The 12,351-nt window shown below is 44.7% G+C and overlaps 1 protein-coding gene across 13 annotated transcripts in view; it reads right to left on the bottom strand.

Moving 5' to 3' along the window:
* Nucleotides 1-12,351, bottom strand: part of WNK1 (WNK lysine deficient protein kinase 1) — a 178,061-nt gene that overhangs the window by 45,801 nt on the left and 119,909 nt on the right. For 10 of the 13 annotated variants that reach the window (XM_050917907.1, XM_050917831.1, XM_050917835.1 and 7 more), the window contains 4 exons: nucleotides 12,005-12,062; nucleotides 11,705-11,845; nucleotides 8,154-9,628; nucleotides 3,952-4,035 (listed from right to left, as the gene is read on the bottom strand). In XM_050917907.1, the coding sequence (XP_050773864.1) occupies nucleotides 3,952-4,035; nucleotides 8,154-9,628; nucleotides 11,705-11,845; nucleotides 12,005-12,062 (1,758 nt within the window). The remainder of the gene's footprint in view (nucleotides 1-3,951; nucleotides 4,036-8,153; nucleotides 9,629-11,704; nucleotides 11,846-12,004; nucleotides 12,063-12,351) is intronic. The other 3 variants (XM_050917889.1, XM_050917860.1, XM_050917851.1) reach the window with 3 other exon arrangements.

The following is a 12,351-nucleotide window of genomic DNA, read 5'->3' as shown; positions in this document are numbered from 1 at the left end:
CTAGGTTTACTTATTTGGTGTATGCGATCCAGTCAAGCCAAGCCATAGTGTTCTTATCAACGATGTTCAAGGCATGAAGACCTACAGGAAGCTGAGTCATTTTGCAGTCCTCAATGTGTGTCACGGTTTGTGGCTGCCCACATTGATGTAGTGGACTGTCTCTTAAATGCCACTGAAATGCTACTGCAACACAAATTCCATGTCCAGTATGAAACCGGTTCAGAAGGCTCCATCGCCTTAGCAGTAAATCAAACCCAGGTTGACACTGAGTGGGATCTGAGACAAGATAATTATTTGTCACTTTCTCTGTGAACCATAAGCTTGCCACACGTCCTCTAATGTAAATTCCTCAGCCGGTAAACTACGTTCAGCTCTCTGCGCATTGGGGCATGATGTACATTCTACATTGGCCAGGACCACTGACACACTGGATCCCAAATGGACCTTTCCTCCCCATCACCCACACTGATCTCCTTGTTTTCTAACACCCTACACTGGATGAAAACACAGAGGGGTGGAAATTTGAGGCCAATAGAAAACAGGCTGATTCAAATAGGCTGAAATATAATGAATTCCTCGAAGTCTACTCTGAGGCTGTATTACAGACCAAGAGAACTTTCCTATCAGCCTCCATTGAGGCTGCCAAATCCTATCCCAAGCCAAAGTCATCATTGTACTGCATTTTGCAGAAGAAGTCCCCTGTATTGCTTGCTTCCATTAGTATTTTGGTATCAAGTTCTCTCTATCAGGCTATTATGAATGCATTGTTACCATGGTCCAAGTTGTCAGGTGCTGGCTACTGCTTATCCTTTCTGCTGAATTGGTGGTGTCCTGGATTCTTTCTGACATGGGGCAGGAAGGCTTTGAGTTGAACTATATTTAGCAGGACTCCTATATGCTCCATTTGTTTGTTAGGGACAAGCTGTGACTTTGGATAGTTTATCATGAGCCCTACTGATCCCAATGATGATACAGATTGATATTTCAACTGCTTCCAGAGTGGCGTCCTTGATCATCCTGTTAGATTAGAGGAATATGTGCACTCCCAGCCTGGGCAACAGGTCATGATTACCTTTAACCATAGTCCTTTGGGAAACCTTTTTAAGAAAGCAAAAAGGAGCAAATACCAAAAAAAGTCTTCATAAAAAAATTGTATGCATGACATCAAAGTGCTGCACGCCCATATACAAGACAAAGTATGTAAATGTCTAAACAGACTAGAACAGGTCGTGGATCTTCTGGTGTCTCTGACAACTATCAGTGCTCCCTGGTTAGAGGGGGCCAAAAGGCCTTGACTCCTGAAAATACAATTTAAACATCACAATAAAAGGAAGGAATGTAGACTATAATGGCAGCCAGGAAGGGACACTAAGAGAATTCCAAAACAATGTGTCACTGGATGGGCTGAAGAGCCTGAACAGTGTCTGAATAACCACAATCCATGGAAGGGAGATCTTTTGTTTACCACAATCAAGAAGGAACTGACTGGAAGGTTACGAAGACAATGGTTAAAGCCCTGGGCAAAGCATGACCACTAGTAAGGGAGCAGCTCATACTCCACCACACTACTTCTACTCTTTGAAACCAAACCATTTTAGAACTTGGGTAATTCTACTTTTCATGCTTTGGAAGCATAAAACCTGCCCAAATGGTATCTTGCAAGAACAAATATAACCTCCAGTATGTCAACCCAGCTTTCAGAAATAGTGCAACAGCTAAGATGACATCACAGTGTCAAGGGATTTAATATTAAGTTTATACTACATAGTGCAAACTTTCTTTTTTAGATTACGGCTTTATGCTTGACATGCACATTTAAATGGTTTCACTTAGGAACTGGCATTTATATCACATTGATTTAACTAGCATGACACACACAAGTAAATTCCCTTTGCTGGGTATATGCTCCTCTCCAACACATGGCATGAAAGGGAACCAAGATGAGTTAGAAGGGCCCATTTCGTGTTACTTTTCTCAGAAGAAGCCTGAGACCTACAGCCCTTGAGCATGTCAGGCTGAGCAGGGAGAACATACTGTGATGCCAACAGGCAAAGCTTCCATCAGGCACCAATAAAAGTCTTAGCTGACATCTGAGAATATGCAGAGCTGAATTCTCATTTAATTTTCATTCCCTGCTCATCCAGCCACTGGCAATAGCCCACAAGGCAATAACAAAGTTCCATATTATAGCCAAAATGGCTACAACTTTTAAAGTACTTCTAACTTGACTTTAATATATTTTATATAAATATAAAAAAAAAAATGGCTTTAAAAAGGCAGTATTGTTTCAAGTCTATAACTCAAATTTGGCTGAAGGGATTTTCCTTAAAAATATTCCAAAAAATAGGTCATCTTTGGCACAAACCACAAACGGAAAATTTCACTTCAAAAAAAGTGAATACTTCAGAAAGTTGTGTGTAAAAACCATTAGGTTTATAACTGAAATTGTTTTGCAGTTTTAAAGCAGTCATTGCCAGATGCCTGCTTTAACACACAATATTTCCTCTTTTATAAATCTAAATCTAAGAAATAGGGATTACATTTACAGATAAAGTACACTGGAAGAAAAGTCCAGTTTGTGTTTATTCCATAAATAAACCTTCTGACACTAAACGTGCTGTTTCTAAAACACATTAAGAACAGGATACAGACTGCTTACAAGTCTCCATCTTCACTGCTTTTATTTTTAGCTTTTCTTTCATCATATATTGTATGTTTCTTCTTTAATAATATGCTTAAATTTTTTCCAAACTACTTCATTGCACAGCAATTTAAAATTTCTAGAAATCTTTTATTTCATTGCAGGTCTTGACTGCTTTTTTCCTATGTTCTCTTGAGTTCCATAACCCCTTCTATGAATTTTCTTCTATTTTACAGAAGGAAGCAACAGCTGTCAGTCAGAAAGGTTTGTCTTGGTCTTTAAGGCAATAAATAGCCGCCTCAAAAGTTCACAGACAAGGCAAAACATCCACTAGTCTCCCTGGAAGTTCTCATCTATCTATACACCAGAAGGTGGCCAAAGATAGGTCCCAGAGGTTTGCTTGAACTATAATCTTCAATCAGCATTAGAAGATTTATAGAATTGCACCAACTCTGATAGACTAGGAAAAGGAGACTATTAAAAACTCACTGAGTTCTCAGAGCCAGCAGTCTTGGGTTTTCAATAGCTAGTTGGGTATTGCAATATTTATTGCTCCCTGCAGAGCTAGAACTTTGCTACCAGATATTCTGTGTTCTAAGCAGAGGACAGGTTTGTGTAATACTTCTGAAGTTAAGTTTCATGACTTCATTTACATACACCTAATTCATGTATCCACTGGAAAGAGGATTTCAGCATCACTGGGAAAGTTAATTTACTAGTTTTGCTTTAGCTCGCTGTCCTCCTCAGGGCTGGCCATTCCCAGTGTGTTTTCTGCCAACACTGGGATTTGCTGAAAGAAGTTTCTGTACGTAGTTTATGAAATGCACATTTGAAATAGCTACATATTATGGAATACACCACCTTCAGTCTCACCCCTTGAGCTCTGCAAGTGGTGTAGCTAGCAACACCAACACTCAAAGACCAAGTGATTATTGTTGCCTTGCAAATACTGTTACGAAGACATATTTGGCACATAACTGACTTTGAAACACAGCTACTGTTCAACACTGAACACACTTGTCTGTAAAACAATGGCTTTTAAGAAGCTCTCCCTCAATCTCAAAACAGAAGTAAAAACATAAGCTTGAGTCATTGCACCCAGAGTTCAAACATTAAGGTCCAGTAATCCAAGGGGAAAGTTTGCTGCCTTTCCAGTGCACAAGTGACTCTAGTCACTACTACACAGAAGGGGTTACTCAGTCAACAGAGAAAGTGAAGAAGCCAAGACCATGCAATGGAAAGTTTAATTGGAACATGCTCTTTGAAAGAGAAAGGAGAAGTAAGACAGAATCTGCCAAGTCATGTAGCACCTGAGTTAGTGAAGGTCCTGGAAAGGGTGGCAGCTGTTCGCTGGATGGAGTGCCAGCTGGAAGTTCAAAACCTACCGGTAGCACCTATGGATAATGAACAGGAAACGCAAGTCCATCAAACAAAGAACAGTAGAAGCAGTCAGAAAGTTATAACAACTCACATCACTTAGTAGAAACATTTAAGAATTCCCTGTGGAGACTTCCTATGGAGGCAAGGAACAGTGTTAAGAGGGAATTCATTGCAGCTAGGATCTCTCTTGCATTTTTTCTTTGAATGGCCACAGGGAAACAATCTGTGTTTATGACTGAGGCAAGTGGTTTTGTTTTTATTTTTAAAAAAGCCAGGAATCTTGACACCTTTACAGCAAACCCATGAGAACCACTGCAACAATCATAATTTTCCAATAGAAAGCTTTGTGACAACTAAGCAAGGCAATCCAGAATAGGATGTGGCCCCTACCCAGTTTCCCTGACATCTCTATACTGAGATTTCACTGCTGCTTAAGAGTGGCAATATTCATGTGGTTGTAGTAAATCGCTCTAAGCAATAATAAAGAACCTGAGATGCTTTTGATATCTGAGGAAGTCTCCATCCACCGAGAAATATATTATTTTTAACCTCCCTGGGTCAATTTTTTACCCATCATAAATAGCTACCTGAAGCTACTGACTGCCCAAGCAGATGACCAGAACATGCATCTTGGTAAGGGGAAAAAAATCCAACCAGGTTATGTAGAAAGTTAGAGCAACTGGAAAGGGTAGAACGAGGCATGCATGCCTCACAGCAAAGTCAGACAGCACATTCCAGTTAGTCATTGCAAATTGTTACAAAAGTGGGAGGACCTAATAACTAGGAGGCTCTGTATGGATTTTTTCCAACTCTCCTCCCCTCCATTATGTCCAGATCTCCCTCACCTCTTGCATCACGTTGCCTGCATTCTATTATTTCTAGTACACTAGATTGATCAGAGCTAGTGTGGGTATGTCTCCTTGATTTCAGAAAACACCCATAGTAAGTGGCACGATAACCTAATGCAGGGGTGACCAACCTGTGGCTCTTCAGAAGTTAATATGCAGTTCCTTGTATAGGCACCAACTCCGGTGCTGGAGCTATAAGCACCAACTTTCCAATGTGCCAGGGTATGCTCACTGCTCAACCTCTGGCTCTGCCACAGGCCCTGCCCCCACTCCTGAGCTGCCATGCCCTCACTTCTCCCCCTCCCCCTTCCCCCTCCCCCCGAACCTCCTGCACACACAAAACAGCTGATCAGGAAGTGCAGGGAGGGAGCAGGAGGTGCTGATCAGCAAGGCTGCCAGAGGGCGAGAGGCACTGGGAGCAGGAGGGGGTGAAGCTGATGGAGGGCTGCTGATGTATTAGTGTGGCTCTTTAGCAATGTAAATTGATAAATTCTGGCTCCTTCTCAGGTTGGCCACCCCTGACCAAATGATATTTAGATGTAGCATTTTATGGCAGCAAACCGTGATAGACGGTTCTTTGTTGGATAAAGCCTTCTTCGATCTTTAAGCAAGTGGGAACTAGCTGTGGCAGAATCTAGTTCAGGGGCGGGCAAACTTTTTGGCCTGAGGGCCACATCAGGTTTCGGAAATTGTATGGAAGGCCAGTTAGGGGAGGGGGTCGTGGCCCAGTCCCCACCCCCTATCTGCGCCCTCTCCCCGCCCCAGGACTCCTACTCCATCCAACCCCCCCTGTTCCCTGTCAGCCCTCCAGGACCCTTGCCTCATCCACTCCCCCATACTCCCTATCCCGACTGCCCCTGGAACTCCTGCCCGACTACCCTCAGCTGCCCTATCCAACCCCTCCTCTCATTCCTGACTGCCCCCCCAGGACCCTTGCCCCATCCCTTCCTCTGACTGCCATGGGAACCCCTGCTGCTGACTGCCCCCCGCCCAGCCAACCCCCCCCTCATTCCTAACTGCTCTTATGCGACCTCTGCCCCACCCAAACATCCCTTCTCCCTGTCCCCGACTGCCTCTGGAACATCTGCCTCAACTACCCACCACCACCCCACCTAACCCCCCTCCTTCCAGATTGCCCCCTGGGGACTCCTGTCTCCATTCAACCCATTTCCCACCCTCTGACCGCCCTGACCCCTACCCCCACCCACCACCCCGAACTCTGCTGCCCTCTATCCAACCCTCCATTCCCCCTTTACCACGCTGCCTGGAGCACTAGTGGCTGGCAATGCTACAGCCATGCCACCTGGCTGAAGCCAGCCACACCGTCACCACCGAGCAGCACAGCGCACCAGGTCAGACTGGGCTCTGCAGCTGCGCTGCCCCAGAAGCTCCGCCACTCAGAGCACTGCACCAGAGTGAGCTGAGGGGGAGGGGGAACAGCAGGGGAGTAGCCGGGCGGGGGGGATAGCCTCCCAGGCCAGGAGCTCAGGGGCTAGGCAAGAAGGTCCCACGGGCTGGATATGGCCTGCGGGCCATAGTTGGCCCACCTCTGATCTAGTTGATACAAAAATCACAAAAAAATTCAAGGTACATTTACTCTTGAAATTGATACACTTAAGCCACTGGAATAGCATTCATGTACTGTTTTACAGCACCAACTCTTTGAGCTACATTAACCATTTGAAGGCAGAACACTCCCAGGTGCTCTCCCCAAACTCCATCATATTACTTAACTGTATGAATTACTCCCAGTCAGACTTCATAAAGCTGAAGTTGAGCTTTAAAGTACATATCAGTAATTTAAGAGAAAAGAACTTTACAAAGATGTAATTTTCCAAAACCAACATTAAAAATTCAAGGAACTCAGTTGTTTGGATTTAAATTTAACCATTTGAAGTTATGTCTATGCAGTTATAACATTCCAAAAGTTCCCATCCTTCTTTTGTGTTACCTTTTTTTTTTGGCGTAAGATGCTTCGCTCCCTTTTTAGTTTAATCTGAATTTCCTATGCTTTAAGTGTTCTTCACCCACCAAATAAGTACCTCTACAACTTTCTCGTAAAGCTTTTTATCATTACATCAAGGCAGGCAATTCTCTGTGCGTTTCAACATAAAATAGCACAATGAGACCCTGGGCCCAACTGCTGCTTCTGAGTGATTCTGTAATATAATTGCTAAAAACCTAAAAAAAATAAAACGCATACTTTCAGTCCAGCATACTGACATTTTTGCTTTGGGATGTTTTAAGACCTAAGTTTAATATATTTGTGCCCTACACAGGAGACAGGGAACAGGACACCCTGTGAAATTCCACACCTCTGAAGAATACTGGAACCCAGAAAGAAGCAGGGAAGTTTGTGGGTACTTAGGAGCCCTGCATGATCGGTCTCCCCAGCCTTTGCACATCAGCCCCACTACAATCTTCTACCTCTGTACCTTTAATTTTTGTCCTCAGAGCACATCTACACTTTGAGCTGGGGGTGCGAGTTCTAGCTCAAGGAAACATACTTGTGCTAGCTCTGATCAAGCTAGTGCAATAAAACACAGAATGTACGCACAGCGGCACAAGAGGTGGTGATAGTGGGGTGAATGGCCACATAGTTGGGGTGGCTAGCCCCCACTTCATCCTACTCCCCCACCTCTCCTCCATGGCTACATTATTTCAGTGTGCCAGCTTGATCAGAGATAGCATATATACGTCTCCTTGAGTTGGAAATTATATCTATAGCTGGAAGTGTAGAAATACAGCTAGTCTCTGAGTCACCTTCTTGAGGTCTTGTTGAAGACTAACAGATCTATGGACCTTGACAAGTCAGCAGAAACCATGGGCCCAGTATGGATTCCTGCCCTCAATAGCACCTGTACATTTATCAAATCTGAGACAGGGAGCAGGAATATGTAACCTGGGTGAGGAGGAAAGTAAGTAGAGGCAGATGACAGAAGATGGCAGGGCTGCGGGATCCACTGGGGTCATGGAAACCTGAAGATCTTAGGAGCTCTTGAGACATTCAGATGGAAATAAGGAGGGCTGGAAACCTTAAGTTAAGATTGCTATAGGAGCTAATCAAATCAGGAGGCACTTGAGTCCAGCTGCTTGTACTTGGCTTAAGAGGGAAAAAGCATGCCAACACTGTACCTGCACTAAAAATAGAGAATAGACTAATAGACTGTACAAATCAGTTTGGATAACATTCTGTTTCAGCCTTGTTTCAGAACAAGAGTCCTTTCCAAAAGGTTATTCTCTCGTATACTTAACACCATTCACAAGAGTGCTGGATTCCTTACCGGTACCCTGCTAAGAGGTGGCTTTGAGGGAGGGGTCACTGGTTTCACTGCTGTTGTTGCAATGCTGCCTGATGCTGGAACATAGGTGACAGGAATGCCCACTTGACCAGGTGTGGCAACTGGTGTCGTCATCACTGGTAAGCCAGCTGGTCCAAGGGGCAAACTAACTGGTGGTATACTAGAGCTGGTAGTGGCGGTTATAGGTTTAGTTGGGGCAACAGCAGTGGTTGGTATGCCAGGCATGACTGTAGTCTCCATTACCAGTGATGTCTCCAGAGATACTGGTGGATGTGTTGCTCCAACATTGCCATGTTCACTGAATAGAGATCGTAGCTTTTCTTCCAAGGTCTTTATGTCATCTATGCCAGGAGCTTTGGGTTGAGTGTCAACATCAGCCTCCAGACATTGAGTATGAGGTTGATTGGGCAGCGGAGCAAGTTGAGGTTGACTGTGTATCAAGGTCTGCTGTACTGCAGGCAAGTTAGCAACTGGCTGCGTCAGTGGTAGGATGCCAGATAAAGGAACTTGGGGTAATATGGGGGTAGAGATTGCAGGTGCTGCCTGGGGTAGGACAGGTGTTGATGCAACTGCTGATGGAATGAGTAAAGGATGCACCACAGAAGGCTGAGGGACTGAACTAGATATACTTGATGCCACTGCAGAGGACAATGGTGCAGAGACAGGAAGGGACAAGCCAGCTGCACTGCACAGCTGCGGTTTATCTACTGACTGTCCATTCTCAGGCTTTGAGTGTAGCACACTTACAACTGTTTCTGCCAGACTGGGGATGGAGCTACTGCTGCTGAGCTGAGGAGTTTCTGAAGTCACATTATGAGCCAAAGTTGGGGCTACAGATGTTTGCAGAGCTGCCACAGACTCCATACTACTTGAAATCTGTTCAGCAGGCGGAGATGTCACAGGTGGGGGTACAGCACTTGGTGCACTAACACTGGGGCCAGCCATGACAGGAATCTGTTGTGCTGGTGGCAATGTTAAAGAAGCAGGTGCGCTGATATTAGGGACAACTTCTTCAGTCAGTGGTTGAGCAGTCTGCGAGGCAACAGTTAATGAAAAAGAAGCAGGTGCACTCATACTCGAAGTCACTCCACCAATTAATTGGTGCCCAGACTGTGATGTTGTGGGAGAGCTGGAGCCTGAAACATCTGTGGTTGGTGCAACTCCAGCTGGCACCTTTTCTGTAGGCAGGGGAACAGACTGAGCAACTGGAAGAGAAATACCAGTGGTGGAGGGGGGAGATGCTGGGAGAGGAGCCACTGATGTAGATGGTAAACTCCCAGCCACGTTAGCAAGTACAGGTGGAAATGGTGGTATAGTTTGGTTAAAAACTGGAGGAGCTGTACTGGGTCCTTCTGTCATCTGTGCATGCCTGATCTCAGAGAACGCTTGCTGCAGGCTGAGTGATGATGCAGAATGAGACAGGTTCATCCCAGGACCATGTGATGGAGAGGAAGCAACTGGAAAAAAAAATCCGGTCAGTACACTTGGAGACCTTTATCATGGTTTACCTACCATTGCTAGATTAACACCATTCCAGTATAGTGCATTATGGCATGATTTACGTAGGCTCTTCAAAAGAGACCTAGGATTACAGAGCCAGGGGATATATTGCAAATCATAATTTAAGATGTGCTGTGAATCCTATAGGAGCCTAGCATTGGAACAGCAATGGGTAGCATCAGTTAACAGACAGATCTAGAGGAGAAAAGTCTTGCATAATACTGCCCAAAAGCATTTTTGGCTCTAACCAGCAGTCAGTTCCTTATTTTCAGTGTTTTGGGTTTTTTGGTTTTTTTCCCCCTAATGTAAGGAACTGGTCAAGGTGAGTGAGGTAGTATCTTTTATTGGACCAACTTCTGTTTTCAAGAGAGACAAGCTTTTTGAGTTTACACATAGCTCTTTTCGGGTCTGCGAAAAGTACTCAGTGTCATAGCTAAATACAAGGTGGAACAGATTGTTTAGCATAAGTAGTTAACACACATTTCAAGCACAGCTGAAAACTTTTCACAAATATTCTATTTCATGAGTCCTATGCACTAGTTTTTCAAGATATGACAAAATATTTTCCCACAGAATGATTTGAGATAGAAGACAAAGATTTTATCCCTGCTGCTACCAAATGATTTAAAAACTTAAGTTATAGAGAATCCACCATTTATACTAATTTAAACCAGCAAGCGACTCGTGCCCCATGCTGTTGGGGAAGGTGAAAAACCCCCAGAATCTCTGCCAATCTGACCTGGGGGAAAATTCCTTCCTGATCTCAAATATGGCAATCAGACTCTGAGCATGTGGGCAAGACCCACCAGCCAGATACCTGGGAAAGAATTATCTGTAGTAACTCAGAGCCCTCCACATCTAGTGTCCCATTTGCTATTAGCAGTCACAGATTGTGTCTACAAAAGCACATAGCCAGTCTCATCGTATCATCCCTCCATACATTTTTCAGGCTCAGTCTTGAAGCCAGTTCGGTTTTTTGCTCGCACTGCTCCCTTTGGAAGGCTGTTCCAGAACTTCATTCCTGTGATGGTTAGAAACCTTCATCTAATTTCAAGCCTAAACTTGCTGATGGCCAGTTTAGATCAGTCTGTTCTTGAGTCCACATTAGCGCATAACTTACATAAATCCGCTCCCTCCCTGGTATTTATCCCTCTGATGTATTTATAGAGAACAATCCTATCTCCTCTCAGCCTTCTTTTGGTTAGGCTAAACAAGCCAAGCTCTTTGAGTCTCCCCTCACAAGGCAAGTTTTCCATTCCTCAGATCATCCTAGTAGCCCTTCTCTGCACAAGGAGAGGGTGGAGGGGAAGGGAGCTTCCTTTTCCCCATATGATTGGAGGCGTGCTAACAGGCCACTTCACCTTGAATGGTCCCTTGAAATGTGTGTTTACTACTTATGCTAAACAATCTGCTCCACCTTGTATTTAGCTGTGACACATTGTGTGCGTTTCCCAGACCTGAAGAAGAGCTCTGTGTAAAGTCAAAAGCTTCTCTCACAACAATGGAATTTGGTCCAAGAAAAGATATATCATTTATCTTTCCCTCACACAGGCACCGACTTCCCCTCTTATCCCGTGGGTGCTCAACACCCCACCACTACCCCCCGGCCCCACACCTGCCCTGCCCCTTCCCCCCCCATTCCAACCCTTTCCCCAAAGTCCCCACCCCAGCCCCGCCTCTTTCCCTGAGTGCACTACGTTCCCGCTCCTCCCTCTCCCTCCTAGAGTGTGCTAACGCTGCCAAACAGCTGTTTGGTGGCGGCCAGGCAGGAAGTGCTAGGAGGTAGGCGGAGGAACAGGGATGCGGCCCGCTCAGGAAAGGAGGAGGTGGGGCAGGGAGTGAGGGGAGCTTGGCTGCCAGTGGGTTCAGAGCACCCACTCATTTTTCCCCGTGGGTGCTCCAGGGCTGGAGCACCCATGGTCTCTCTAACTGATACAGCTACTACAAGAACTGGTCACTCAGGTTAAACAACTTGTAGCTGGCATCAAATAAATATTAACAATCAAAACTTCAGAGAGCTTTGGGTAACTTACCAATATCTGAAAGTTCCTTTCCTGCAGGAATAGGAGAGGTGAAAAACTGCTGTTCTTTTAACCGACTCTCTGGGACAGGACTGACAATAAACCGTCTTCCAGCAGAATGGACAACCTGGGTGAAAGAGCTGGGAGGAACACCTAAACAATAAAGAGAAGTTAAGTATTTAGCGATGTGCTGCATCTCACTCATTACAGCATGTCCTGCCAGATTGTGCACTCAAGCATATAAAGGTAGCGCTCCTCAGCTGGATCAAAGTTAGCACTAGGAAACTGTTGGATAAGTATTATAAAGCTTACCAATTCTCTGCGGCATGAAAGATACAGGATCTGGCTGTTTGAACTCTCCCTCCAATTTCTGCAAAGATAAAATAATAAAATTTAAATTCAAGCACCACCTCAGTCTTCCAAAAAAGCTTAAACACAAGTTTAGTGGCATAACTATGGTATTTAGTGTACTGCTACTGTAAGTAACACTGTGATTTTGAGTACTTTATCAATTTAGTCTACCACACTTTGCCCCTCCCCCATACACCCCCAAAACTCTGTTCCATGGGAACATGTCACTATTACATCTAAATTACCAAGACAGGAAAGTTTGGAAACATACCTATTTTCCTGCCAGGCAGACTACCCTGGAGCCAGGA

The sequence above is a fragment of the Gopherus flavomarginatus genome, chromosome 1 (genome assembly GCF_025201925.1).
Source record: "Gopherus flavomarginatus isolate rGopFla2 chromosome 1, rGopFla2.mat.asm, whole genome shotgun sequence".
In the NCBI taxonomy this organism is placed as follows: domain Eukaryota; kingdom Metazoa; phylum Chordata; order Testudines; family Testudinidae; genus Gopherus; species Gopherus flavomarginatus.
Note: the sequence above shows the minus strand (reverse complement) of the source record. Positions and strands in the feature narration are given on the sequence as shown.